Here is a 27896-nt window from a genome sequence, read left to right as displayed (position 1 = left end):
ACAGGGCAGGGAGAGAAAGCTTCATGCTAAGCCACTTCCCCCACCTGCCCGTGTGCCCAGGCAGCCTGGCAAGCCTTTGGCTGGCAGCCTGAAGGCCGGGAGTTACCAGCATTGCTCAGGAGTGAGAAGGGTCCCCTGGGGACAGCACTGGGGTGACAGAGGACACCATGGGAAAAGCCACTTTGCAGAAGGCAGCGCCTGGGAGGTCAATGGCTGGTGTCAGGGCGAGGGAGTGGGCACACTTGAACACAGGCTGTGTGTCCCCTCCAAAGAAGAGACCACCCTGCTCTGTGATCCTCTTCATTCTCCTGTCCCGCTCCAGGGGCTGGGACACAGAAAAGGTTTGTTGCTGGTTTTCTTGCAGGACTGTTGTCAGAAAATTTTGTCAGGCACTGTACTTTGCAAAAGCCCTTGAGGACATACCAGAGAGGGTGGGGAGGAGTGAGGGATGTTCCTTCTGGGGCTATTTGGCTCCAAAGCAGAAGGATCCCACAAAAGGCCAAGCAGAATCCCCCCACATGTGGGCTCTGGTGCCCCAAGCTGCTGTCTCTGTTTGCAGAAGACAGTCCCCAGCCCTGAGGCTGACGGCCTCTCCTGACACAAGGCACACTGAGCCTGGCCAGTCTGGGATCTGAATCACAACAACCTCCCCACTGCCTGCACACAGAGAGAGTGGAGAGTGCTGCTCTGCTCCTCTCTGTGCTCCCCTGGTCTCTCTGAGCTGCCAGGAGATGCTCTGGGCTTTTCCTTTTCCAAGTCTTTATCCCCCTAGCTGACTGCCTGCAGCTCCAGGTGAGAGCCTGTCACCTTGGACTCTTGGCTGGAGGGCTGTGAAGTTCCCACACATCCTTTGGAGCCTGAGGCTGAGTGTTTTGTCCTGGAAATTACACCTTTTTCTTGTGCCTTTTCTTGCCCCACAGTCTGGCCAGGTGGGTGTTAAACACCACACACACCTCATGCTCCCTATGCCATGAGGTGCCCATGGCATCTGGTCCAGCACAGAGACACCCCAAGGACCGCACAGATTTGAGTCCCTCTGGGCCCCCAGACAGGTGTTGCCACAGGCATTTGGAGAAGAAAGATTATAGTTTGGAGAAGGAGAATTAAAGTCTGGGTAAAAAGTAAACAGAGTCACTTAAATAGCCCAGAAGCTTTGGACACACTGCGGATTCTCCTGGAAGAAAGGATAGGAGATGTAGTTGTAAGGCTGGGCAGAATTTAACACACACGAGAATGGTGAACAACCTATTGGGTTTTTCAGAGAAATTACACCAGGGTGAAGACCATCCTGAAGGTCTGACACATCCACGAGTTAAAAAACAAGAAACGAAGGTTGCTGAAACCGTAGGTAATAATCTGACATGAAAGGAACCACACAGGACACAATGTGACTTCAGACCTCGTTGTGACAGATACAGATGAATTAATTGCTAGTCTGGAAGGCAGTGGTTGCCTGGGGAGTAGCCAACATGACCTGATTCTGCTTGTTCTCAACAAAAAAGGGCAGTTCTGGCTCACTTAAGTGTGGTGCTCCACAGGGTTAATTTTTCCAAAGCTGAGAGAAAGTAGGAGAGGAATTCAGGTTGGGAGGAATAATTTAGAGAAAATGTGAGAAAATATTGTGAGCTCTTCAGAAAGAGTTTTTGATAGCTGGTAGGTCACACCACAAACAGGGAGGAAACGGGTTTGGCTCCAAGCCCATTCTGATGCAGTGGTGAATTGGAAACCAAAGAGCTACAGATCACAACTGGAGGGGAGGGAAGACACTAAAAATCAGTCAATAAAATGGAAACTCAAGATATTGATTAGGAAAGCTAAAGAAACAAGGATAAAAATCCATATTGGGCAGAAGTGAGGACAACAGAAGAGACGTGCAGGTAGATGGAGAAGGAAAGAAGTGACAGCATTGATACAGTGTCCATTTAACGTGGTGGAGTTGATAAAACTGACAGTGATATGTAAAAGTCGTTGTGCTCAGTAAATAATTGCAAGAGGGGGATATACATATCAGATGAGATATCATACAGACCACTGAAATCTTGGAAAGATATTAGAGCAAACACAAGAGTAAACTCACAAACCCAAAAGAGTCCTTGGAGAGCTGGCAGAGGTGTCCTGCCCTACTAATCTTTATTTGCAAGAAGATCAGAGACATGCTAATGTTTCACCAGAATTTCTAAAAAAGGCAAATGAGATCAGTGGATAAATCAGACCTGTTAACCTGGCATCATGCAAAAGAGTGGGAGAGAATCTGAGCATTAACCGACACAGGACTAACAGGCAAGGGTATAAATAATGAATTGCCCTCTTTTTGTGGCAACAATGTTTGGGACACAAAAAAGATCATGGGTTTGGTGAGTGAAGGTCACTGTGTGACCACGTTGTTCTTGTGAACATTTTGACTGAGAACTCTGTGATACAACGTGCTAAAGTATTTCCTACAGGAGCCAGCTACAAGTGAGCCTCAGGAATAGGTGACCCCTGTTGATATACAGGAACCTTCCCCATGGAAAGGTGGATGCTCCTGAATCTTTCTCACGGCAGAAGGACAGGCAGCGAGATAAGGACATCACAGTCCTGGTTCAGTGGTTTGTTCCTTTGGTGAACTCAACCCATTCAAACACAACATCTTAGCAAGTCAAATGCAAGGAGGAAGGAACAAATTGTGGACTTCATTTACCGAGTGGGAGGATGGAAAGGTTCAGAGCAACCAACTCAACCAGACCTCCTTCTGTGATACGGGAGAGTATAAGGAGTAGCACAATTTTTGGATGTTCAAATAGAGAGTAATGACATGGCTGGTGCAAGTTCTGCCTATGATTTTCAGGGTTTTTTTGTTTCATTTTGTTTTGTTTTGTCATGTATTTAATGTGGAAGAAACATTAGAGAAGAGGTAGAAAAGAATCACTGCAAGGAAGCCCAATCATGAGAGAGAAAGAGAGCACACATGCCTAGTCTGGTTATCTAAATGAAACAGAGATTAAGAGATGTATGAGTGCTTTCCTAAGGCCACAGGAAAGCTAATTTCAGTTGTTTTAGGTAACACCGAACATTTACAGAGGAGAAACGAATAAGACACAAACTCCTCAGCCTGCTGCCGACATAAGGGACACGTTCTAACAAAGTTAAACCTCCAGCCTTTTCTCATCGTGTTCCCAATCTCTCTGGCTTGGCAGAAGAAAGATCCACCACAGGTGTCGGAGACCTCACCCTGGGAAACAAAACCCTCAGACACGCCCTTTGATCCCCTACAGCAATCCAAACGTACATATTCATCTCAACATACCCCAAGCAGGTATCCCACAGCACATACCTGGGATACCTCTGCTGGCTAACATCACACTCTATCAGTTCCGCATTAGTCGAACCATTAGGGCCACTTAATGTGTCCTTATCGGTGCTTGACCTCACAAGTGTCTTAAAGAAGGTGGTGTTCTCACAGCCCGACTTCGTTAAAGTCTTGTGAGAATAGGCAACGCTAAAATATCCTTATTGCTCCTTCTACACCCATTTTAATCTAGCACCTTTACACATCAAGAGATTTATCGTTTTATTGCTCCATTAGCAGAATTGTCCACCTTTGTCTTCATCTCAAGTCCTGTGACCCTTTCCTTTATACTAACTGACAAAATCCTTAACTAGGAATTAGAGTTTTTTAAGTTAAAACTCTCTCAGGAGCCTAATTACCTCCATTTCAATGCTAAATGCTTTAATATAGGCAACAAACCAATGCCTAAATTCCAAAGCCACATTAGAAATGATCAGGCTTCCTCCACAAGAAACATGATTAATCACCAGAACCAAACAGCTAATGAGAGACCAAGACGCTATGGGTTTATCTCCAGATCAAGACTTAGTTTCCTCCTGGAAGAGGTGTTTGATTTGGCATCCATCATAGAAGTAAGTGGGCAAAATACAATGGCCTGTGGTGTAAAGGAAGCCACATGGGAGGGGTGGCCATTCTTTCTGGTCTGATCCTCCCAAATGCACTGCACCTCCACCTACTTCACTGGAGGTAAGCAAATGGGCTCCCTGAATCAGGGCTGGGGAGACAGCTCATCCAGTCCTCCCTCCTCTCTGCCTTCGAGGGATCCCTTGATATGCAGTGTGAAGCAGTGAAGGGCAGAGAGCCAAAGTGTGGCTAACCCCAGCCCAGAGTCACCAAAGGCCTGGGAGCCTCTCTGATACATAAATCTTTGACACGTGTCTAGAACTATCACCAACCCAAAGGACTGAACAGGGCCTCCCTTGAAGGTCGCAACTTGGGGAACTTGTTCCTACTCAAAATCCTCTCCCCAAGCCCGAGGCTGAGCCCACACATCATGGTGGTTGAGGGAAGTCCCGTTAGATTGGCACTGCTCAGGTGCCTTATGGCAGCTATGCCACGATTGTCCTCTCACAAGTGATCCAACAGGTTGTCTGATGATGTCTTATTAACTGAGAGGTACCTCTGGACACAGACTGCCTCCTTTTCCTTGTTACTTGGTAGAAAGCCACTAACACAGTGGGATGGGTGAAAGGTGGGAGGATGAACTGTGCACTGAGGGCAGTTCTCCACCCTGCTTGATGATAGTGGGCATCCCAGTAATAGATGGGTAAATTAGGGGTGATAAAATCTCACCTTCAGTTATCACCTTGATGCATCCCTCATAAAGCTTTGCTCCAGCTAGCAGACTTCCATCTTGTCCCTCTGGACATGGTCACATCTCTGCCACCTCCTCTCTTTCTCACCACCATTTCTGGCTGCCCCACAGCAGAACAGTACCCTGGGTGTGAGCACTTTTGCTCTGGGGAGACAGCCATGAGCACACAGCTTTGCCACATTTACCTCCAGCAACCCATGCAAAGTACATGAAAGTACAAAAATCTGCCCTATGCTTCCCATGCCAGCATCTCTGGTTGGAGGCCACAGGGGTTGATGAGGGCGAATGCTTTGCCCTTGAATCTGTTATGGGAATGATTGTTACATCTTCGAAATGGATGCAACGCCCTTGATTTCAAAAAGATGGACTTTTGACATCTTTACTGATGTGAGTTCAAGCTTTCCTTGTCTTTGGGTGCTCCATGGTGTGAGGCTGTGGTAGAGCTTGAAAGCCAGAGTTAAGACCATTATCTGTTCCTTTGACCCAAAACATTTGAGGCCAACCATAACACTCCTCAGGAGACAGCCCAAAACACTGCAACCCACTTTTCTAAGAGGGACAGGCTACTCCCAATCTCCCTGCAACCCCCTGTGTTTCTGGGGTCACTCATTTCTTGCCTCATGCACACAAAGCAAGGGGCATTGCTGGGAAGCGTGGGCAGACGTGGACTATCAAAACACAACTCTTTTCCAGGGACTTGCCACTTCCGGGGAGCACAAGGGAAGGGCAACCAAAACCATAGCACCTTGGGAAGCATCTCCCAGATCCCACTGGACTGCTGAGAAGGGGAACCTGGATAGGAGTGGGTGTGCAAGGTGGGGGTGGATCAATCTGCAGAGCTGGGAGCAGAGCTGCCCCATGTGCTTGGAGCTGCAGTCCCACACACTTAATCAGCACCAAATGTGCATAAAGTGAGCGGAGGGAAAACTTTTGTCAGGCAACGGCAGTGACTGCCGCTGCGGAAACAGTCAGAGAACCCTTTCCCTTAAAGTTTACTACTTTTACTACTCGCCTGGCCTGGAAGCCTTTATTGCTCCTGACAAAGCCGTGACTTCACTCTAGAGCCAACCAGTGGGAAGCATCAGAAAACCTGCGTGCATGTCTATAAGCCTGTGTGCACCTTTGTGTCTGCATTCCTCCGTGTGTGGGTGCCCGTGTGTGTGCGCATGCCAAGGGCGTGAGCGTGGGTTTGGGTGGAGCGGGAGCACACTTCGCCCTCCCGAGTGCTGGCGTAGGGAGGTAGGCAGGGGGCTGTGCCGGTGGCTGCAGGCTCCCTCCTGCTGCTGGGAGGCTCGGGGGGAAGTTCAGCAGTTCTGCAAACAGAGGCCTCTCTCAGAAACGCCGGCAGCCACTTCAGGGACAGGTTTGCAAAGGAGCTCAGTGCCCTGTTGCAGAGCTGGAAGGAAGCAAGTGGCTTCTGCAGGGAACCTGTCACCTTGAGCCCCCCTCCAGGCTCTTTGGAGAGATTGCCCTCCCAGCATGCCCCCACTGTGCCATATACCTACCTGTGCAACTCAGAAACACAGCTGGAGCTCTTTGGAGAGCCTGGTGAGGCTGTTTGGTGTTGACATCCGCATATGGATGTGGATCCTGCAGGTGTGGAGTGGCCCAGTGGGGCAGTGTCAGTGCTTGAGCTGCCCCTGGCACACCCCCACCAGAAACCATGCTCTTGATCTCCAGTGAGCCCCAGTCAGGATCGGGGTCTGCCAACAACAGGGAGGTGTAAAAGGTGCTGAGGCTGTCTGGGAAGGACATTATCTTTGCTGACGTGGGTGGCAAAGCTCCCCCAACTCCATAGGAGCCACCAGCAGCCATGGCAGCTGGAGTATCATGGCCATCCTCCTCCACGCTCTGGCTGCCAGACCTCTGCCAGAACCAGGACAGGTGACTCTTGGCTGAAGGGTCACTCCTGCAACTTGAGACCTCACGGGAGTCAAACCATGCATCCCACACTCTTGGTGGGAGACCCAAAGCTGGAGCATCCTGTGGGGCTGCGCTGTCTGATGGGGATTTCTGCATTGCCTGGCTCCCGTCCTCAAGGTGCTTCTCCCAGGACTGACACCAACCTGGTTTGTGCCCGTGGCAGGTGGAGGCACTTGCCCACATTTCATCTGCTGGTCCAGGCTGGCAAGAGAATGCTGAAACCTGGCCTCTTCTGCTGCTCATGGCCCTCCCATGGCCCGCAGTGTCTGGGAGCTTTGGCAGGCATGCCTGCCACACCACACAGCGTTTCTGCAGGCGAGGAGGCCTTTGAGAGGCCAGGATAATGGCTAATAGTGCTGTTTTCCTCTGCTCTGCTTTCCTTCAAGTGAATTACCAGGGTCTTGCTGGGAATTATCCTGCCATTACCCAGCGCTCTGGGGAGCTGCCAGTGATTTACTTAACAGCAAACAACACAAAGAGCCGGACACGGCGGGAGCTACGCAACCGAACAAGCTGGGGAACGTGCAAGTGGAAGAAAAATGCTGTAACAGCAGCCAGGGTGCAGGGATGCCAGCCAGAGGTGGGCACGAGGACATCCCCAGGAGCTTGTCTCTGTCTGCACATGGAGTGATGGAGCTGTTCCCCCCGAGGGTATATTCTGTCCATAGTGTAGCCAAGTGTGATGGAAATGTCAAAGGGTGGTGGCCCCATGGTTACTGTGCCCAGCTGGCCAGGGCTGTGGCACAAGAGGAAAATCCAGTCCTCCCTGCTCCTGGAGAGCCATGGCACTCAGGGATGGTTGGCAGCAGAGCCAGGACTGACCCTCTGCTCTACACCAGAACCCACCCAGTGCCTGCACTGGGAGTCCAGCAGGGACAAAGAGTCCTGACGTCCCTCACTGACTCTTCGCATCTTCCAGACTTTGTCCTTGTCACCCTTTATTGCCCCATGGGTGAGCACGGCCCTCAAACACTCATGGCCTGCCTCATCCCAGCCACACTACAGCCTGTGACAGCCTCAGCTCCAGCAGATCACCACAGCGCAAGTCTGCCATGGGCTGCTCCCTCCTCCCTCCAGGAACTGCTCTTTACACACAAAAAGGTGCGGACACCCCCACAGATACGTGCCTTCCATATGTGTCCCCACCACTTGTGCTGCACCCTCCCCACAGGCTCACATGTTTGCCATGTCTCCCCTCTTCTTGCACAGGCTGCCCCTGCACAGCCACCACGTGCCCCCTCCCCAGCACTGTGCACCCCTAAATCCCCCAGCACGCACACGGACCCCCTCGTCCTCCTGCCCCGAGCACAGCTCTGTGCATACACACTCTCCTCTTGACACTTCACAGGCGCCGGGTGAAGGAGACGCTCCTCGAGTGCTAGAAAGTTGTTCCTACTCTGCGCTGGGAGCAACCACATTACTCACGAGTCCCTTTTTAGTGCGGGTATGTGTTTCCCCTTTCCATCTCCAGTCCATTAGCTACTATGGAAACAACGTGTCATTGCCCGGAGGTGGAGTTCAGCCACAGCCAAAACAGCCGCGGATAAATTCCAGCACCCAAATTCACATCCCGGGGCAAAGCCCCGTGCAGTTGAGCCGGGGAACGGGAGCAGAGTCCTGGCTGTGCTAAGGAGCAGACCTCAGTTCAGGGGTACTGGCTGCAGGATGTGTGGGGTGCAGGAAGCACTGGTGGGGACCCCATTGTCCCAGACGGACTGGAAACGGCATCGCTGGGGAAGGTTGGGGTGATTTACTCTTCTGCAGCCTGACCCAGGGCATGCAAGTGGAGATAAACAGCAGATCCACGGGGCCTTGGCTGCCTCATCTCTGCTCTGTCCTGAGGCACCTACTGCCCAGCCTGTGACAGCTCTCAGCTGTGGATTTTGGCTGTCAGTGTCCAGCCTGAGCGGTTTGCACATCTCACCCAGGCCCCCATCACAGGGGACAAGAAACAGGAGTCCCTGTTGCACCGGGGCAGCCAAAGTCATTGAGTTAAGCTGCTGCAGGTGAGCAGGGGAGAGGCGAACACTGTGGGATGCCCCCCCCCTCAAACTGTCCCCATATCCTGAGTCACACAGATCAGGGAAGGGACCATAAGTGTCCCAAAGCCTGCCTGGCCCCTTCGTGGGAGATGCACCCATGGTGGGGCAGGAGCTGTAGGGACCCAAGGGAGTTGCAGGTGGAGAGTGTCTGCTCCTTGTCATATCCCCTAGGGACCCTGGGGAGGAGGAGGGCAGGCAGGGACAGTGACACATCCTGCTGAGAGGCTTTCATAGCAAGCCTGGTTCCATTTTCCTCTTTGAGATGGGAAATACTGGAGATAGGAAGCAAAGCCCTTGGAAGGAAGAACTTTCCTTGGTGGCAGCCAGCAGTCCATGATGGACCAGTGCTGCCCTGTTGCCTGCCACTGTCTGTGGGCACCCTCCTAGCCTGGACTGCCCAGCTGCCATGTCCCACTCCTGGGGTGCCAGAACCTGAGGACAGCACTGTCACACAGGGTAGGGAATAACTACCGCAGCACCTCCAACAGCTCACCTAGAGACCGGCACCAGAGCCAGCTCTGGCTGTAGCTCGGACAACCCCTCCCTTCCTCAACTTCTTCAGGAGATGGAGCAGGAAAACCTGTTAGTCCCCGGGGCAGCCTGGGAGTGATCCAGTGCCTTCCGAGTTGGAGCAGTGACCTGCATAAGTGCCTGCCTGGATCAGGGCCAGCGAGAGCAAACTCTGGCCATGAGGCTCCTTTGGAGGAGGGAGGGACAGACCAGAGGCAAGCAGGGATGCCTTTCCAAAGCAGGCAAAGAAACTGCCTGTCAGGAAGGCTTCTCCACAAAGAGGTGAGCTCCGTCTCTGAAAAATAATGGAACAAACATTGGGAGGAAGGAAAAAATAATGCAAGTTTCTAGAGCAGGATTTCAACCTGTTCTGCTTTGCTGATCTCCAAAAATATCCCACCAGAGATGCAAGTTCCTTTGTAGCAAACCCACACCACCTGGCAAGACGCTTCCTGGCCTCAGTTACTCTTCCTTAAAAGCAGCCACAGAGCCATGGGGATGCCCCAGCCATGAAAGCTGCAGCTCTCAGGAGCACTGGAAACACAAACCACGTGGTTTGTTTACCCACGTGGGAGCCCCGTGAAGCAGATTGCAGCCCCAAAACCCTGGGGCACAGTGTTGCAAGAGTGATGCTTGCCCCACATCCACTAAGAAAGGGCAGGAGGGCAAAGCTGGGAAAAGCTATGTTGCACTCCTAGGGATGAGCAGCACTGGGGACACTGCAGCTTCAAAGCTATACTTTAAACATGGTGCTTAGTGTGGATTTTCTGGTGACTAATAAAAGGTCTGAGTTTACAGTGTCCAAACTCTTGGGAGGGTGCTAGTGAGTGTCCCCTATCTGCTTAGCCACTTGTTTCCAGGACATTTACAAGAAGATCTAGGATCATCTTCTCACATCATTGTCAAATTTGTTTAAAATTGGTCCCATGGGTTTGCAGCAATTAGAAAGGAATGGGCAGCAAATCACACCATCATCCAGGATCTGAGAAATGCCAGCCAAGAAAATCCCTTCCCAGGCAGAGATCTTCCCTGTGTTCCCGTCCTGGGGTTAGGAGTCCATAGCCCCTTTGCCTCTGTCTTGAGTCACTCTGATGTAAGCAGCATGCTTATAACACATCTCCTGGATCAGACAAGCCCCCTCTCAAGTCTGTAGAGCCATAAGACGAGTTGGCCAAACAATCTGATTGAAAATCAACCTCATTCTAAGAAAAAAAAAAGAAAAAGACACTTTGTTTTCATCCTTGACTCTTCCCTAATCCAACTTTGGTTGCATGAGGAGGGAGCGAGGCCGCTCACTGGCAGAGCTGGACGGCTCCTTTGGCAGCAGCACAGATTTCGATCGGCTTGAAGCAATCACGAAACTGCAGCCTGAACTTCCAGTGACTCACCCGGAGAAGGGAAACTTCCTGGCTTGTGTGTTTGAGCATTTCTGGAAAAACTGCTATATTTGGCACGGAAAATAGGAAGGATTCCTCCAGTTGCTTGAAACGGGAGCAGCAGCAATGAGTCAATGGGCAGTTTTAAGAGCGCTGAAGAAGGGCGCTCTCTAAATTATTCGTTGTGATTCTCCACATTGGGTGTTTTGCCCACAATGGGCTCAACAGTGTCGGTGCACAGGATGGTCCAGGCTCTGCCAGGAAGATCCACAACTTATTGCTCCGACAGCCACCCCACCAATGCACACTGGCTGTGTACTATTGACTATGGACACTACAGGCTGCTTCCCATCTGTTTACCAACAAATACTGCTCCTAAAGGTATGGCATTGTGCTTATCGCTACACGTTGACCCAGCGTGAAAAATCTGCCAATTTATATTTTCATGACATCAGTAGCTAGAAATGCAGTTCTTGCCAACTTCAAACACTCTCAACTGTTTCATCTGGTATGCTGAAGGAAAAAAAATGAAGGAACTGCTCTTCTGCAAATTACTGAAGTTGGTGGAGGGGGGGGCTATTTTGAGGGTTTGAAATGGGTTCTTCTTCTCTCCTTTTTTTTTTTAATAGTTGTCCAAATGGTTATTCAAACAGTTTGTTCATTAAACTCCTGAGTTGGTAAATGATCTGATTTTTAGATCATAGTGTTATTACCTAAAGGAAAAAAAAAAATGAATGAATCCCAAGAAAAAAAATCAACAGCTTTTCATGAAAAATCTGTTAAAAAGAGAGATAAATAGGGCAGCAAACATTTTCCATTGGGTGAAATGCCAGCAGGCTCCTGGTTAGCGTATATTAAATTAAATATTCAATTTGGTCATGCACCGCTTTTATTGGTGGATTAAATATTGACAAATATGTCTAATGCAGAGAGATGCTTCATGCTGCAGCCTGGCAGATCCTGCCAGCTCTGGATCAGTGCTTTGGGTGGGAAAACCTCTTTCTCCTGCCACTGCAACCCTGCAAGGCTGATGCCTGGGATCCACGGCCACTGCACGGGGGGCTGCCCCTCTCAGCTTGTGACCCCCCAGTGCCCAGTGTAGCTGTGCCAGCAGTGAGTGACCAGCACCTCTGCCATGATGCTGAGGGCAGGGAGCAGGAAAGGGGCTGTCACCCAATCCCACAGAGGCTTTGGAGCCAAGCGACCTCCAGAACAGGGAGTGGGACAGTTGGACTTAACTTCTTCCGATTTCTATGCTGAATTTATCCAGTTGCTTTTTGCCTGTAAATTTTTAAGCCATTTTCCATGCTCCCACAGCAAGAAAGTCACAGGTCAGCCATGGCAGAAGGGCTGTCCCTTTCTGGAGTAGAGCCTGATGCTTTCTGGTGGCCCCACACTCTTGGACAGGGAAGAGTAGAGCACCCACCTTGATTTGGCAGACTTCTTTCCTCCTCCCTGCTCAGCCTGCTTTTTCTGACAGTGCTGCTCAGTGGGAACCATCCCATGCAGGAGGGTTTCAGCCTGGAAGCAGCGGCCTCTTTCCCCTGGCTCCTCCCTGCCTGGCTGGAAGGTGGCCAGTCCCTCCAGAGCTCCAGCAGTGTGGGGGGTGAGCTGGGAGGTGAGGCGAGTGGAGGAGCATTCCCATCCCTGGCAGCCGACATCTTCAGCCCACCAGAAGCCCTGAGCAGGAATGAGACACATTGGCATCATATCAGAGAGAAGGGTCTTGTCCGGAGCTCTGCTTTGCCTCTCGAATGCTGCCCCTGGAGATTCAGTATCTGCTTGAGACTTCTGGTCCATCAATTATTTAATTCCCTCCAGCCATGTGGTCTCCAGCCCTGAGTGCTCGCCTCCTCTGAGCACACAGGGCTGCCTGTGGGGGAGCAGGGCTGAGCAGGGGGATGCAGAGCTGAGGCTGGGCAGAGGACCCCCACCAGGAAGCAAAACAGAGGCACAGGGGACAGGTCCCACCAGCCAAAGTGTTGAGCTGAGTGCTTCAGCTGGCGTTTTCTTTCCCAGCCACACATTGGCTGGAGAAATTGGTTCTTCTTCCGATGTCTGGGGATGACCCCAAGGAAATCACCTCCCTGCTCTGTGCCTTGCTTTCCCCACCTGTAAAATGGGGCCAAGGATTTCACAACTGGTGTGAGCTCCGGGCATCCCAAACATGTGTGTGACTCAGTGTTTTGCAATAAACAAGAGCCAGCTCTTGCCCCTGCTTCCAGGGGCTACACCACCATGGATGTGTCTTCAGTGGATCAGGTGGTCCCTGTTTGCTGCTGCTGCCCATGCTGTCTTGAGCTAAAGCAGCATGGAACAGCATGGCATGGCACGGGGGGTGCTGCTGGGTAGGCAGGACAAGCCGTGACACGAGGGCAGGCAGGCGGCTGGAGCTGGGTAGGTGTGTCGCTGTTACCCAATAAATAACTCAAGCCCTAAAGCAGCCCATTGTAATTACAGGGGCCCCGTGCAGATTGAAAACGAAGAAGAAGGAGGGAAAAAAGGAAATCAAGGTTCAGTCTTCCCCAGGAGGTAGCGCTCCACGGGGAAAGTGATAGAGGGGAGCGGTGATTTATATCTCTCCAGAGGAATTCTCCTTTCCAGGGCCGCCCCAGGCACCGCCAGGTTCAGCTGAGTTTCTCATCTGAATATGCATGAGCCAGTAATTAATTCTCTCTGATACTGATCCAGATTTGGGGTTGGTTTTGTGAGTGTGTGTGTGCACGCTGTGTGTCCGTCTTCTCCCAGGTGTGCCGGCACGGCAAGGAGGGATAAGAAGAAGGAGCGGTGGCTCTCCACACAGTTTTCCCTGCAGGATGACAGCCATGAACATCCCATGGCTGGTTTGGGGCAGAAGAGTGGTCCTGGTTGGGTGGGGACTCCCATGGAGTGGCTCTGGGTGGTGTCCTGCTGGGGACAGTGGGAGGAAAGGGGGACAGAGAGCAGGGCAGGATTGGGGTCATGTGCCTGGGGTTGGCCACAGCATGTGCCAATCCCTGCCCAAACACACACCCACCCTTGGGCACGTGCAGGGGGTGTTCTCCCTCCTCCAGCAGATATTGCAAAGGTGTTGTGTTTGAAAAGTGCTGGGAAGAGGCAGGGAAGGAAGAGAATCTGGACTTGCCTCCTCCCTCCCGCCTTCCTCTCTCTTTCCTTTCAAATATCTCCCGCGCATCACTTTTAGCAGTGGGATGGGAGCCCTGAGGAGTGAAACTGTGTCTCTGGCCCAAGGCCCAGGCCTGGGGCAGGGTGTGGGTGTGTAATCGCCGTGTAATGGGCCCTTGCCCTGATACATGACTTGTAGTCACAACCAGCCTTCAAACCAGGGGAAAACCAGAAAACTTTAATAAGAGAGAAACAACTGCTGTTGTTCATCGAGCCCATGCCCTGGAACACAGGTCTCTTCTCTCTGCCTCTTGGGCAGGTTGTCCCAATGGCCTCCTCACCCTTCTCTTGAGAAAAGGCAATAATCAGCTTTGCTACCTTTAAACCTGGCCATGGGGCTCCTCTCACAGATGAGCCAAGGTTGTCTCAACACACAGGCAGGGAAGGACAGGGATCTAAGTGCTGGCTTCTGGGCCATGGCATCGATGGCACTGGCCCTTGGCAGCCAGGGAGGAGATTCTGGATCCACTCCTGCTGTTGTGGACTCCCTGGAACAGTCAGCATCCCAAAATGGAGGCTTCTCTGGTCCCCCTCTGCCAAACCCCCACCCTGCCCATAGCCAGCACCAGAATGAGGAGCAGTGTTGGGGTGTATTGCTGCTCTCCACTTGGCCCTGGCTCCTGTCAGCACCCATTTGAGGGAGGCAGGAAAGAGAGCTCCCTTCCCACCACCTCTCAGTCAGCCAGGGCAGTGGCTTCCTGGAGTCACAGAGAAGCCAGTGAACATCTTGGACATCAAGTGACCACGGTGTCATTGCCTGCTGGGGTCAGGGAACCCAGAGAGGTCACACTGACTTTCCCAGATCCTCCAGTCACAGAGGATAACCCCCTTAGAACGCTGTCCTCGCCCTGGGGCTCCATGCAGGTGCCCAAGGGGGATGCTGGTGGGACTGTGCCACGTCCTGCCCACCAAGTTCCGCTCTGGGTGCTGGCAGCAGGGTGCAGAGCAGTCAGATTCCCTACATCCCTCTGGGGGATCCCTGCACTGTCTCCAGGCTCGGGGAGCAGCGGGATGGGAACGGCCGGTGAGTCAGAGCACTGTGTTGTAACGCAGGGGGCAGAGCGCGTGTTGGAGCAGGGATGGCCGTGAGCTGCAGTGCGGGGCCCGCCTGGGCCTTTTGCAATCTTCTGGGGAAAGGCGAATTCGATGTCTCCATCCCTTAATTAAAGTGCACCACAGGGCCCCGTTCCCGCCTGTTTACATGGTTCGTGGGCATGGATGGAGGAGCAGCAGCCCGGGACACGAGGAGGAGGGCGGCCTCCTCAGCCCTTCTCTGGGCTGGGGCGGCCGGTGCTCTCCAAGCGCAGTCTCTGCCTCCTGCAGTAAGGTCTTAGCCTTGGCCCCACAGCCTCACAAAATGGTTTTTGGGCCCATGAGCCGGCTCTAGTTCTCTACACACCTCCTCTCCCTCCTATGAGCACACATGAAGCTCCTTCCCACCTCCCCTCCAGCCCCCCCCAGCAGTGCTCCTCCAGAGCCAACATCCACCAAGCCCCGGCCCCCTCGTGTAACTCTTGCCCATCGAGGAACAGAAGGTGACACAGCCAGGATGTCATCTCTGACGGCTTCATGTCCCACATCACCAGCCTGACCTAGAAACACTACCACGTCTCATGCGCCGGAGCCCGGGGATGCTGCAGGCTCATCCCTCTGTTTCTTCCAGAGCAGCTGAGTGACAGTCGCCCCTCCCTTGCCTCTCTGAAGAGCGTAATGAGAATTTCCTCCGAGGAGCAGCTTGCCGCGATGAAATAATCGCCCGAGCAGCATGATCTTCACCGGGGATTAGAGAGGCTGCTACTTGCTGAGCCAGGGAAACGGCCAGCGAGGAGGGAAAACTCCTACTGCCTCCTCCAGCACCTCGGCTCCTTTGCCAAAGTGATCGCCTGCCACAGACAGAGTGAGGTCCCAGGCAGAGCTCAGCCCTGGAAACTCTTGTCCCCGATGATCGGGCACTTTCGCAAAGTCCCCTTCCACCCTCCTTCTCCTCTCTCCTCTCCCTGTGGAGCCGCTGCCCAACCCCGGCCGTCAAGAGGGGTGGAGAAGAGGTAAAGCAGCAGCTGCCTTTTAGAGGCAACAGTTTTCGTTGTTGTTGTTTCTTTTTGGACTGCTGAGGCATAAAGCGCTGAGCTGAGCCTGCTTCTCCCTGCCTTACGCACAGGGGCACTCGCCAGCCGGGTTATCCCGCTGCTCGGAGGGACGGCAGAGAGGGCTATACATGGATTTCCGACGCGAAGTGGTTTAAGGCAGTTTTGCTTCCACTCCAAGCTTGGTTGTTTTTTTTTCTCTCCCCTCCTTCCCCCTCCCCCCTCCCGCCCCCTGTCCTCTGTGAGATCCTGGTGTGACCATCCCTTGAGGATTCCTAGATTCCAAATTTTCTTCCTGAAATATCCCACATCTCATTTTCTTTTTTTAACTCTTCCTGAAACGTGGGAACCCCAAGCTCAAAGAAACATCCCCAGTTTGAGGAGAAGGCACGCATTAAAGCCAAGTTATAGCAGAAGTGCTTTTTTTCAGGCTGGGTTTGGGTGTTTTTTTTTTTTTCCTTTCCTCTTTTGGACGCATTTCGAGACTCGCCGCCCGCCAGCCCAGGCTGGGCTGTGGCAGAGGGCGCTCTTGACTCTAGCCCTGCAAGCAACCTGCCCCAAACCCATAGAGTCCTGTCTCCGGGAATAGCAGCTGCCCTTGTCTCGAACACTCCAAGCGAGAGGCGTAGCCAGCAGCGACCAGAAATCCCGGTTTCCACAGCCCTCTCCTTCCCCTGAGCGCATGGAGAGGTTCTCGCCCTGCTCCCGCCCAGGTCAGAGCGGGACATCCAACATGAGAAATCCATCGTCCCCAAAAGGTCCCAGCATGAGAAATCCATCATCCCCAGAAGGTCCCAACGTGGGAAACCCATCGTTCCTAAAAAATCCCTCCTGGCAAAACACAGGTGGTGCCCCTCAGCCGTGAGTGGGGCAGGGCTGTGCCGACCGATCCAAGGCCAGAGTTGCTCGTGGGGTCACAGTCCCTGGGGCCGGGAGACGGTGGGGGCAGGGGCCGGGGTCAGCCCGAAGGTCAGCGGGTGCCACAAGGGCTCAGCTGCCGCGGTGCTTCCCGCACCCGCCACCGCCCCGCGGCCCTCGCGACCCCTGCGCGGCCATCCCCTCCAGGCTGCTCCCACACGGGGCAGGACGCGAAGGCTGAGGGGAAAAGCGCTCTGTGGTGCACCCAGGTAAAAACCAGCCCGTTTGCGGTGCTACTGTGCTTCGTGGGATGGACATTTTGCCCTGGGAGCGGGGCCCCGTCTCTGTGTCCACCAGAGGCGTGCACGTGGGGATGGGGCAAGAGATGGCGGAGCCATGACGCCTCGTGCCGCGACGCCTGCTGCCAGGCGGTGCAGGGGCTGCCATGGCTCCTCTGCAGCTCTCCTGAAGCTTTGAGGGATCAAACCCGGGGCCGCCTGGCTTCCTCCAGCCGAGACCACCACAACCCTGCCCGCAACAGCCGCCCCAGAGCCCCGACCAAGCAACCCCAACTCCGCTCCAGCACTCCGCCTCCGGGTTTTCAAAACCGCTTCGCCATTGACAGACAGGCGCCTCAGCCAATAAGAAGCCGCAAAGCGTCAGCACAGCGTTCGCCCGGCGCTGCCGGCCAATCCACACCGCCCGATCGCTATATCCCGCCCTCCGAGGACAAGATCGGCCTCGCCCCGGCGGCCATGTTGAGTGTGGCAGCCGCGCTGCTCCGTCCGGGGGGGCGCTTTTTCGCACCCGTTCGCCCCTTCCTTCGCGCTTTCCGCACCGGGGGACGTTTGCTCGCGGCGTTATTTTGCCCGCGGGGCCGTTGCGGGTGGCGGAGCGGCTCCTGGGAGGTGGCACAACCGTGTGGTTGCCCCGCGAAGGGCTGTCGGCGCCATCTTGAGTGTGGCAGAGCTCCCTCACTCGCGGCGCCAATGCCCCGTTACCCCGCGGCGGGGGGGTTCGGGGGCAGAAGCTGTCCCGGTGACTGCGGGCGGTGGGACCACGGCCGTGTTTTAACGGGAGACTGCGGAAAGGGAGCATGGGGAAGCTCCTGGTGCGCCCCAAGCCCTGAGCTCGCGCAAGGCGGGGGCAGTTGAGGAGGCTTGGGTGCGTTTTTTTTCCTTTTTTTTTTTTTTAAACTGTAAAATAAGCAAACGGGTGGGAATCCCGCATTTCTGCGCGGCGGGCTGGGCGGGCCGCCCCTCCCCGCTCCCCCCGGGGGCGGCCGCCGTTGTTGTTGTGCGCAAAGTTTCCACGGGGCCGAAAACACGGCGCGGTGAGGTTGGGGGGGGGGGGGGGCGGTTAGCGGGGTACCGAGGAGACGGGGCTGCCCTGGCACCACCGGCAGCCTCGGGGAGGGGGGGGCGCGCAGCGCCGGTTCTCCCGCATTACTGTTATTATTCTTATTTTTAACTCTTGTTATTTCCCCCCGCACCCCTCGGCAGGCGGCGGGCGGGAGTGAGGGGAGGGGCAGGGAGGGGGGGGGGCGCTCCCGCCGCCTCACACGGCGGGAGGGGCGGGGCGGAGGCGGCGGGGGCGGTGCGCGGGGAGGGGGGCGTGGCCTGTGCGCTCGCCGGCACCCCGCGCCTCGCCCACACGGCTGAGACCGGGCCCCAACTCATCGCCGCAGTGGCGCCGCCGGGCTCCTTTAAGCGGCCGTGCCCCATTGTTTGCGCCGCGGCCAATGGGCGCCCGGCGGCCGCGGCGCGCGCGGCCAATGGGGCGCGGCGCGGGGCAGCGCGCGCGCCGCCCCCCGGCTCTATAAGAGGGGCCGGCGGCGCCGCGTGAGTCCCCACTGGCTCGCGCAAAGCCATCTTGGCATTGTTCTGCCCGCCCGCCCGCGCCGCCGCAGCCCCGCGCGACACAGCCCCGCACGCCCCCGCCATGTCCGACGCGGCCGTGGACACCAGCGCCGAGATCTCCGCCAAGGTGAGCGACCCGCCGCCGCCTCGCACCCTGCGGTTTTTTTTGGGTTTTGTTTTTTTTTTTTTTTTCTCCCCCGCTTTTAATTTTTCTTTCCGACGGATTTTTGGCGATTTCTCTCCTTTTTTTTTTTTTTCATTTTTTTTTGTAATTTTTTTTTTTTTTTTTTTTTTTTTGGCCCCTGCCCGTCCCGCCCCCTCCTTTCTCCTCTCCCCCCTCCGTCCCCCGCGTTGAAGTTGGCGGCGCGGCGCGGTGTGGAGCCGGCGCTGCCGTGCTCGTCGTGCGGGGCTGCCAGCGCCGTTCCTTTGTCTACAGCGTGCGGGAAACGTGCTCGCCGCCCTCGCCGGTACTGCTGAGCCCCGCCGCGCCGCGTCCCGCTCCCTCCAGCCTTCGCGGGGAACAGCAGCCGGCCGTCCCGCCGCGAAGGGGCTCGGGGAGCCCGTGGGGGGGGGACACGCACGGCTGTGCCCCGGCAGCCGGCAGCGCTCGCTCATTCAATCTGCGGTGCGGGAGCTTGACAGCCCCGTCAAACTTGGGTCCCGCTCGGCCCCGTCCCTGCGGGGGGGGGGGGGGGGGCGCGGGGGGAAGCGCTCCGGAACACGCACGGGAGGGATGGGGGGGCGGTCACTGTTGTGGAGTTGCTGCCGAAAAGGGGGGGGGGGGGCGGTTGCTATTTCGGAGTTGCACCCGGTTGATGCGGGAGGGGCGATTGCGGTGTCGGTGTTACCCCTTGGGGAAGGGGAACAGTTGCTATTTCGGCGTTACCCCCCCGGAAGGGGGGGGTGGAGGGGCAGTTGCTGTATTGGGACTGCCCCTAATCGGGGGTTGCGATTTCAGAGTCGCCCTCCGAGGTGGGGCGGGTGGAGGGTGTGCGCTAGTGCTGCCCGAGGGGTCCGTTGCTATTTTCGGAGTTGCCCCGACGGGGGTACCCCCACGGTAGAGATGCGGTGGGGCTGGGGGCTCCGGCCCGAGCTCCTCGCAGCGGGATAACTTTGCGGCTCGGTGCCGGAGGTGAGGGGAAGCGGCTGGGGAGCGCCGGTGCCGGGCGGGAGAGGCTCTCCCGGGAGTCCGCGCTGCGGCTCCCGGCGCACGCCTTTGTCTGCGAGGGGCGGCGGAGCGTCCCCCGGGGGGACCGTGATCCCCGAGCGGTCGCCGTGCGCCCCGCCGAGTCCGGGGCCGCGGACGGGAAAGTTGCGGGGCGACCCGACCCGGGCCGGTGCGTGGGAAAGCGGCGGGAGACGTGCCCGGTGGCCTCCTCACCCCGCGCCCCGGCCGGCCGCGGGTCGCACCGCTCCCGGGGGAAGCGCGGTTGGAGGGGGAAAAAACAATACAACGGGGGGGATGGCTTATAAGAAACAGCCAGCAAAACGCCGTTTCTGGCAGATTTCGTTTTCACTTCTGTTTCCCGCTCCCGCAGCCGTGCCCCCATCCCGCCTGCCCTGTCTCTGCTCCGGGGCCGCCGCTCGGTCCCTGCCGCCTCCGGCTCTCCCGCTGCCGGGAAGCTGCGAGGCGGGTCGATCCCCATCCCTCCCTGGGGGGAACCGGGCCAAGTTCGCCGTTAACCTTCCCCTGCCCTTTACCGCGTGCGGGAAGGGGGCCTTGTCCCTGGCTCGCCCTCCCGGCAGCGGACGGGGGTCCGCGCCGCAGAGCGGGCGGGCGGAGGCGCGCACGGCGGCAAGGTGACCCCCCCCCTCCTTCTTCCCCGAGAGGCGCGGAGTCACCGAGGCCGTTCGCCCTCGTCCCGCCTCGCAGTCCGGAGCGCTCCCGGGAGGCGGGGATGGGGCCGGAGGGTCCTGCCCCGCCCCGGCGCCGCCCCCGGCCGGTGCCGCGGGGCGCTCACCACGTGCGGCCCTGGGCGCCGGAGTCCGCCCCCGCTGGGACTACAGCTCCCGGCAGCCCGCGGGGCGCCGCGCTGGCCGGCGGCCAATCAGCGGGGCGCGCAGAGTGGCGCGCGGTTTGAACGGCGGCCGAGCGCGTGGCGGCGCGGAGGTGCCCCCTGCCGGCGGGAGGCGCGGCAGGTCCCGGCTGCGACAGGTCCCGGCTCCCGCCCTTCCCACCGGGATCCTGCCGGGACCAGGGCCGGGGAGAAGGTGCAGCTCCCCAGAGCGGCGGTGTGCGGCTCCACAGCGCTGCTATTCCGTAGACAAACAGCCTCACCACACCTATAATTAGAGGCTGTGTCCCAGTCTTGGCGCTGAAGCAGCCCTCCTGCTGTACCGGCTCCCAGTTTGGAGGCTCCTGCTCACGTCTGTTTGTGTTGGACTTGGACTGGGAAAGGGAGAAGCTGTGGTGCTCTCTGCAACACTGTTGCTAGCACAAACTTCATGACCTGGCATCGTGATGGTGGTTAAACTGAGAGGATTTTCAGTGGTGCGGGAAAGGTCAGAGCTGGAGATCTGTCCAGCTAAAATGTCCAAGAGTGAGTTGTTCCTTCACTGGGAGAATTGCTTACATTCTGTGAACAACTCCTTTTAAAAAGAACCGTCGTGTACAGATGTGGAAACTCTGACTGCTTGATTTGTTGTGTTTAACTTAGGAAGTGCTTTGCCTCCCTCGTGCCCATGTGCCTGGTGTGAGGCAGCGGTTGCAGTGCAATGGTGCGTGAGAGGCAAAATGGTTGTGATCAGGCTTGGGGGAATAGGGAAGCTGGAGCTACTGATGGTGTAAAACTATGGAACTGGGTAGCATGGAGGAGATGGCCTGGGATTTGTGTCTGAGCAGTGAAAAGAGGAGGGAGCTTCTGTGTTTGTTTTACCCCAGACTCCTAGGTTGGTTTGCTTAGGTGAGGTTTGATCAACAGGTGTTGTCACCCCAAAGCTTTCTTCCATAGAAAGTCTTTCCTCAGCTGGCAACCTTGCTGTCTCTGGTAACAGCATCTGTGCATTTAAGTACCCTGGTGGTACTTAAAATGCCTGCGCTGCCTTCCCTGAGCAGCCTGCAGGGGAGTAGAAACCCTCCCAGAACGGAGTAATGTTCGCAGTAGAGCCAGGGCCATGCTCTTCCCTGCTGATGTTCCCACGAGACAGTGGCTCTGCGGGAGTGAAAGTGCCCGCTCGCTCTCCGTGGGCGGCACGGCTGCCGCAAAGGGCAGGCGGGAGGGGGCAAAGCCACCACAGCGGAGCTGGGAGCTCCCAGCAACTTTTAAACACCTCGTGGCCGCTGCCAGAGCTGGCGGTGGCTGTGCTGCTGGCCCTGGGGAAAGGCCTCTGCTTTCCTTGGCTAGGGTAGCGCTCCTTTGAAGCATCTCGCTCCAGCTGATGAAGGAACAGAAGGGGAGGAGGATGCAAGCAGAGATGCCAGTGTTAAATCCAAGTGTTCTTTATGCGGGAACATAAAGTTGGATCCTCTCAGCCTGTTTGCTGAGCGACTTGGCATGACATTTTGACAGTGATCAACAGCGAAAACACACAAGCTCCTGCTCTCCTCTCTCTGCTCGCTGTGGAGGTTTGAACCGAACTAGCCAGGCACGGCTCTTGGAGCGGTGTAAAAATAGACTTCTTCCCCCACCCCATCCTGTTACACTTAGAGCTGCAAGCTGGATGCCAGAGCCTCCTCTCTGCCACTGTGAGAAAGACCAGGCGTGTAATATTTGCTGTGTGCTTTTCCCCAGGCAGGGCAGAGACCACAGCCCCTGCTAATGAGTCCCTGGGATTTGTTCCTGCGGCGAAGGTACCGAGCAGCTATGGCCGCCCGCAGCCCCCGGGCGGCGGAGCCTGTCCCTTGGACAGGGCTGCCGGCTCTCCATGGCATTGCAGAAGCTTGCGTGGACTGTGCTAAGATGGGCAATCAGCCAGCTCTGCTGCTGTTGAGCATATGCAGGCGGCCAGCTCTGTCTGTTTGGGAGCTCAGAGGTGAAACAGAGCAGTCTCTTTTTTAGATAGCTGCTCTCTGGCAAGGCTCACTTGGATTGAGATTCGCCCCCATGTTTTCCCGTTCCCAAGGAGGAGCCAGAACGTGGCGACCAAATCACAGAACAAATCGGTGTGAAGAGAAACCATCTCCTGCACTCGCTCTCAGACTGTGTTTTTCACACCTGATCTGCAGCTTCTCTGACCCAGGCAACTGGAATCGGGGTGACTTCTCTGCTTTTCTGCTCCTTCCAGGATCTAAAAGAGAAGAAGGAAGTTGTTGAAGAAACAGAAAATGGCAGAGATGCACCAGCCAACGGCAATGCTGTGAGTATGGCTGCAATCTGCTGGGAGAGGCAGCCCTTACATCAATGCCTGTTCATTTTCCTCTCTCTTCCTACTTCTGCTGCAAGCTTGTCCCCAGCCCTGCTCATGAGACCCCTTCAAATGGCAGCACTGAGCGCTGCAGAGCCCTCAAACCTTTGGTGCTTCCTGTTACACAGATACTCCCCAGCCTGTGGGGAGTTTGTGTGTGTGCAGAAGGGAAGGGCTGGGCTTGGATCTCCTCCCTGACAGCCCTGTGAGGCTGTCCAGTGCCACCTCCTCCCTAGGGACTGAAAAAAGAGGAAAAAGAAAATAAAAGAATGCCTTGGATTTACAATGTTACTACCAGTTGAGCGGGGAAACACATTGTGTACGAGTAAACCCCTTGGTTTTCTATTTTTAACATGCCAGGGGAAATTCAGTGTGCCACATTTCAATGTGTCACAAGACCCTCTGCAGTCTTTATCTCAAAACTGCAGCCCCAAGTTTTACTATAGGCTTGATCCCTCATGCCTGGGCTGTCTGGGTCGAGTGGAAGCAGGCAGGAAGTAGGACACATGCCCAGGGGTCCGGTGGGCTGGTGCTTTGCTTTCAGCAGGAAAGGTGGGAACACACACTTGTGCTGAACATTTCTCCCCCCTTCTCCCTTCCCCGGTGCATTTTTTTTAAGTGATGTTTTGTCTTGCCAAGGAGAACGAGGAAAACGGAGAGCAGGAGGCTGACAACGAAGTAGACGAAGAGGAAGAGGAAGGTGGTGAGGAAGAGGACGAGGAGGAAGAGGGTGATGGTAACTTTTCTTTGTTCCCCCCGCCCCCATCCCACGGCTGTGTCCTGCCCTGGACAACAGGCTCCCAGGGAGCAGCATCTCCCCCTCGCGGCTGCAGCCAGGCGGCTCCTGCCAGCCAGGCTCGCTGCTTCCTCACTTGCCCAGAGTGCTGGGAGTGAAGTCAGCCTTGAATCCCTTCCAGCAGGTTGAGGGCAGATTCCTTCCTCCCTCCCTCCCTCCCTCTGGCCAGACGGCACCGCACCGCGGTGCTGAATAAGCGCATTAGCCCTTCCGTGCGAGTAGTAAAATCTGCCCTTGACTCCGGTGATCGCAGCAGCTGCTGCAGGTGCGAGCCCTGGCCAGTGGGACAGGGACAGCCCTGGGTGGCTGTATCTTGCCCAGGCTCACCATCCTTGTTTGTGGAGCAGCGTGCTGAAAGGCTTATGTGGCCCCCTCTCCCAGCCCTTTTCTGGGCTATATGGAAACTGGCAGAGGAACCTGTGGCTCTTCCCTGCTCCTCCAACGGGAGTAGACAGGCTTGCTTTGAACCTTCTCTGTCTGCAATGTCCTGTGTCTCCCTGCCCTCCCCTGCTTCCTGACCTAACCCAGCCTGGAAGTGGGTTTTGGCAGCAGCGACCAGAAATCCAGCAGTGACTTGCCGAATCACTTCTCACCCTCCCTGCTATTATTTTTTTCCCAAGATCTGCTTGGATGAATAACGTTGTTTATTTTTATTGCTTGTTAAGGCTGTGAGAAAACCATTCTTGTTATGCTGAAATGTGCTTGGGGCCCCTGATTAGCTGTTACTAGGTTAATCCCCTGTGAATTTTTGGTTTACGCGCTGACCTACTAACCTGATGGTTAGTTTTAGGAGACAGGGACAGGGCTAGAAATTCAGTGACCATTAGACCAGTGACTATTCAAACAGTGTGAGCAGGGAAAGCTGCCTCCTTTGGAGTGGCACTCTCACAGCAGCCTGCTGTGCGCTTTGGTAGGAATTGGTTCACTGGGAAAAACTGGGAATCGTGACCCTCTTCATACTTGAGATGCTAACCATTGGGGACAGAGTGCAGTGCTGTTATGTGCTGATGAGCCTATTTACCCTCAGCTCTGCTTTGGGGCTGGAAGAGATGGGGAATACTTGCCTCTCCCCACTCCCCTTGTGCAGGAGCAGGAGGATGCGTGTGCTGCAGGCGCATGTGTGGGGTGGAAGTGTTGCTTGGATACTGCTGTGACAAGCTTGGGGAGCTTCGGTCCCGCAGTGCCAGCCCTGCTCTTCCCAGCTCACCGAGTGCAGGCATGATTTGGCATAGAGTGCCTGGAGGTGCTGATGCCTTGCAGGGATCCGGCACGGGCTCTGACCGCTGGTGTGGGCTCTGTCTGTCCACACTTGCTGCCCTCGGGCGATCCCTGCCTGAGAGCTGCACCTGAGCGCTGCAGGAGAGAGATTTAAAGACAGCAAGTACAGCTTGCATCAGCTTTTTTAGCCAAGACTTGCAGCCAGACTCCTGGAGTTTGACAGCAGAGGAGAGCTTGAGGGTATATTTTCCTCGCCCATCTCTCCATCCCATCTCATTATTTGCTTTGCTTAAAGCAGCTCAAAGAACTAAAAATGCTCCCAATCAGCTTGGCACTGTCACCTGACCTGCTGGCTGGCCCTGTGCATGTGATGGCTGCTGGGGTGTTGATCCATTGCTGGGAGCTAATCTTGGCCCTTCCCGCCACATGGGCCACGCCACGGCTGGGCACACGCCGGGGAGAGGAGAGGGGAAGGGAGGATGGGCTGACCTTAATCCCCCCGGCTGTCCATACGTGTGGCTCGTGGCAGTGATTTAAAGCCAGCTTACTGGCCTTAACGCTCTAAGTTTTAGTAGGGTCTCCTGTTACACAAGAGACTCGTCTCTGCAGGCGAGAAGCTGTTCTGCCTCTGGTCTTGCTCCAGAGCCCCCAAAACTGGCCTAAGGTGACTGACTCAGTCGTTCTGATCCACTGGCCTATTTGAGCTCAAAGTGGGTCAAAGCCCAGAGCTCACTGCTCATCCTCCTGGCTGGCTGTAAGATAAGTTGGAAGCATTTGTTTGCCGTTCTGATAATTAGAAAGTGTTCTGACTCAGAACTAATGCGTTCTGGCTCTCTTAACTCATTAAAGATGGACTAATAGCTGCGAAGGGAAGCAGAAGTAATCTGGAGTGGTTAGGCAGAGCAGCCACTAGAAAGTTTTTTCCTCTCCCTTTTTTTTCCCCCCATTTTTGCCATGATTTCGGTGCTCATGGTAGGTGGTGGTTTTGCCATCCCATTGTGTTACAAACACAGTATGAGCCAGACTTGATGCTGCCAATTTCTTATCTCCCCTTTGGTGGGTCAAGTCATTTGGGGGATGCCAGGAAAGCCACTGTGTCCTTTATCACCTGCTGTCCTGAGCAGAGGTTGTGCCAGCTGGGGAGATGGGACATGGCATTGCAGTGTGGGCCTGAGCCAGGATTAAACCCAGATGGGAGGTGCATGGTACTGGAACTCTCCCAGAGGATCTCACATTCCTCCCTTTCTCCTCCGTGCAGGTGAGGAAGAGGACGGTGATGATGACGACGAAGCTGAGGGAGCCACAGGCAAACGGGCAGCTGAGGATGATGAGGTAGGAAGAGCAGACAACCCCTCAGAGCCACCCATGTCCCTAGAGGGCTTAAAGGGCCCCCTTAAAGTGGGGCTGGAGAGGCCAGGCTGGCTCCAGGGCTGGGATGCTCTCTGGGGACACAGCCCAATTCCATGTATTTATACACTGGCCTGGTTAGTGGGGTGTCTGCTCCCACTGAATGGAGCTGCTGGTCCTGGGTTGGGGAGACCCTGGGTGCTCATGGCAGGCTGGGACAGGGGTGGGTGTTCAGGGGCTCCCCAAGCTGGCTGTGAGAGAGGATGTTGCCTGAGGGGGGAGAAACACTTGTGCTGCTCTGACCTTGTCCCTGAGGCAGGAGGGGGACCCAAAACCCTCCCCTGCCTCACTCCCTGCCTTTGTGTGGCTCTCACCAGCCCCTAGCAGCCCCTCACCCTGTCCCCTCTCCTGATGGCTTTGCTTTCCCCCCAGGATGACGACGTCGATCCCAAGAAGCAGAAAACCGACGAAGATGACTAGGCAGCAAATTATTATTATTTTTTTTTTTAAATAAGGAGGAAAACAAACCAACAAAAAAAGGCCAGCGCGTCCTCTTCACCCTCGGGTCCCCCCCTTGGGACTCCTGTTGCAACCTCCCTTTTCCCACACACGCCCCCCCTTCCTCCCCCCTCCGCCGTGGTCATCCTCACCAAGTAGAGTGAACCCCGTTCCCGGCCCCCCGGCGCGGCGCTGCCACTCAACGAACATGAAATGATTCGCCCGTTAGCGGGGAGAGAAAGACCCCCCTTCCCCCCACAGACCCCCTCCCCCCCAAGCACCAAAACTTCAAGGCCCTGCTTTCTTTCTTAAAAGTACTTTAAAGGAGAATTTGTTTGTATTTTTTATTTACATTTTATATTTTTGTACATATTGTTAGGAGGTCCGCCATTTTTAAGTGATCTCGGATTGACCAAAAGGGGGGCTTTGAAGTGTATATCTCTCTTGTTACCTATCTCTGACTTTACTTGTGGTGTGACCAGGCCCAAACCATTATCTCAAAGGAGAATAAAACAAAACCTTGTAAAAAAAAAATTAAAAAAAAAAGACAAAAATGCAAAAAAAAAAATTTACAATCTTATTCTGAGCATTCCAGTAACTTTTTTTGTGTATGTACTTTAGCTGTACCATAGATCGTGGTTTGTATGAGGTGGCAAGGCCAAAGATAAAAAGGTTTTCTTTTTTTTTTTTTTTTTTCTGTCTATGAAGTTGCTGTTTATTTTTATTTTTTTCTTTTTTTTTTTGGCCTGTTTGATGTATGTGTGAAACAATGTTGTCCAACAATAAACCGGAATTTTATTTTGCTGAGTTGTCCTAACAAGGCTGCCTCCCAACTGCTGCTTTTTGTTTTGGTTTTCATTTGTTTTAGTTTATTTCTTTCTCCCCTTTTCTCTCCTTTCTTTCTTTGCTTTGGACTTGGGTTGGGAAGAGAGAGAAGAGGGTAGAGGGGTGCAGGGTGTTGATGGGGAGAGCCTGGGGGCTGTGCTGTCCTCCTGCTGCTGTTGGGACAGGGGAGGCAGCGTGTTTTCACGGCTGTATTTCTGTAGAGAGCTGCATTTGAGTCTCCAGCATGGCCTCTGCATGATCCTGCATGGTCTGGCTGCCCTGGGCAAGCAGTAGGGATGGGTCAGACTGGGAAACCATCAGGGATACAGGCAGTGAGCTGGAGGGTGTGGGAATGGGCTGCTCAGCAATTGTCCCTCTGCAACCAAACTTGTTGGGGATTGTTTGGCT

At 55.1% G+C, this 27896-nt stretch overlaps 1 protein-coding gene across 1 annotated transcript; it reads left to right on the top strand.

The window, feature by feature from the left end:
* The first annotated feature begins 18453 nt into the window (after nucleotides 1-18453).
* On the top strand, nucleotides 18454-27483 carry PTMA (prothymosin alpha). The gene is made up of 5 exons (XM_032698030.1): nucleotides 18454-18587; nucleotides 22685-22756; nucleotides 23447-23540; nucleotides 26077-26150; nucleotides 26598-27483. The coding sequence occupies exons 1-5, from the start codon at nucleotides 18543-18545 to the stop codon at nucleotides 26643-26645; spliced, it is 333 nt and encodes a 110-aa protein (XP_032553921.1). The 5' UTR covers nucleotides 18454-18542; the 3' UTR covers nucleotides 26646-27483.
* The last annotated feature ends 413 nt before the right edge of the window (nucleotides 27484-27896 follow it).

Source organism: Chiroxiphia lanceolata, chromosome 10, assembly GCF_009829145.1.
Source record: "Chiroxiphia lanceolata isolate bChiLan1 chromosome 10, bChiLan1.pri, whole genome shotgun sequence".
In the NCBI taxonomy this organism is placed as follows: Eukaryota; Metazoa; Chordata; class Aves; order Passeriformes; family Pipridae; genus Chiroxiphia; species Chiroxiphia lanceolata.
This window is presented reverse-complemented; position numbering and strand designations above follow the sequence as displayed.

Excerpts from the sequence above, each read along its gene's own strand:
- PTMA (XM_032698030.1), top strand. The coding sequence starts at position 18,543 with ATGTCCGACGCGGCCGTGGACACCAGCGCCGAGATCTCCGCCAAG. Across the intron at positions 22,757-23,446 it reads CACCAGCCAACGGCAATGCT|AACGAGGAAAACGGAGAGCA; the intron begins GTGAGTATGGCT and ends CTTGCCAAGGAG. Across the intron at positions 23,541-26,076 it reads CGAGGAGGAAGAGGGTGATG|GTGAGGAAGAGGACGGTGAT; the intron begins GTAACTTTTCTT and ends TCCTCCGTGCAG.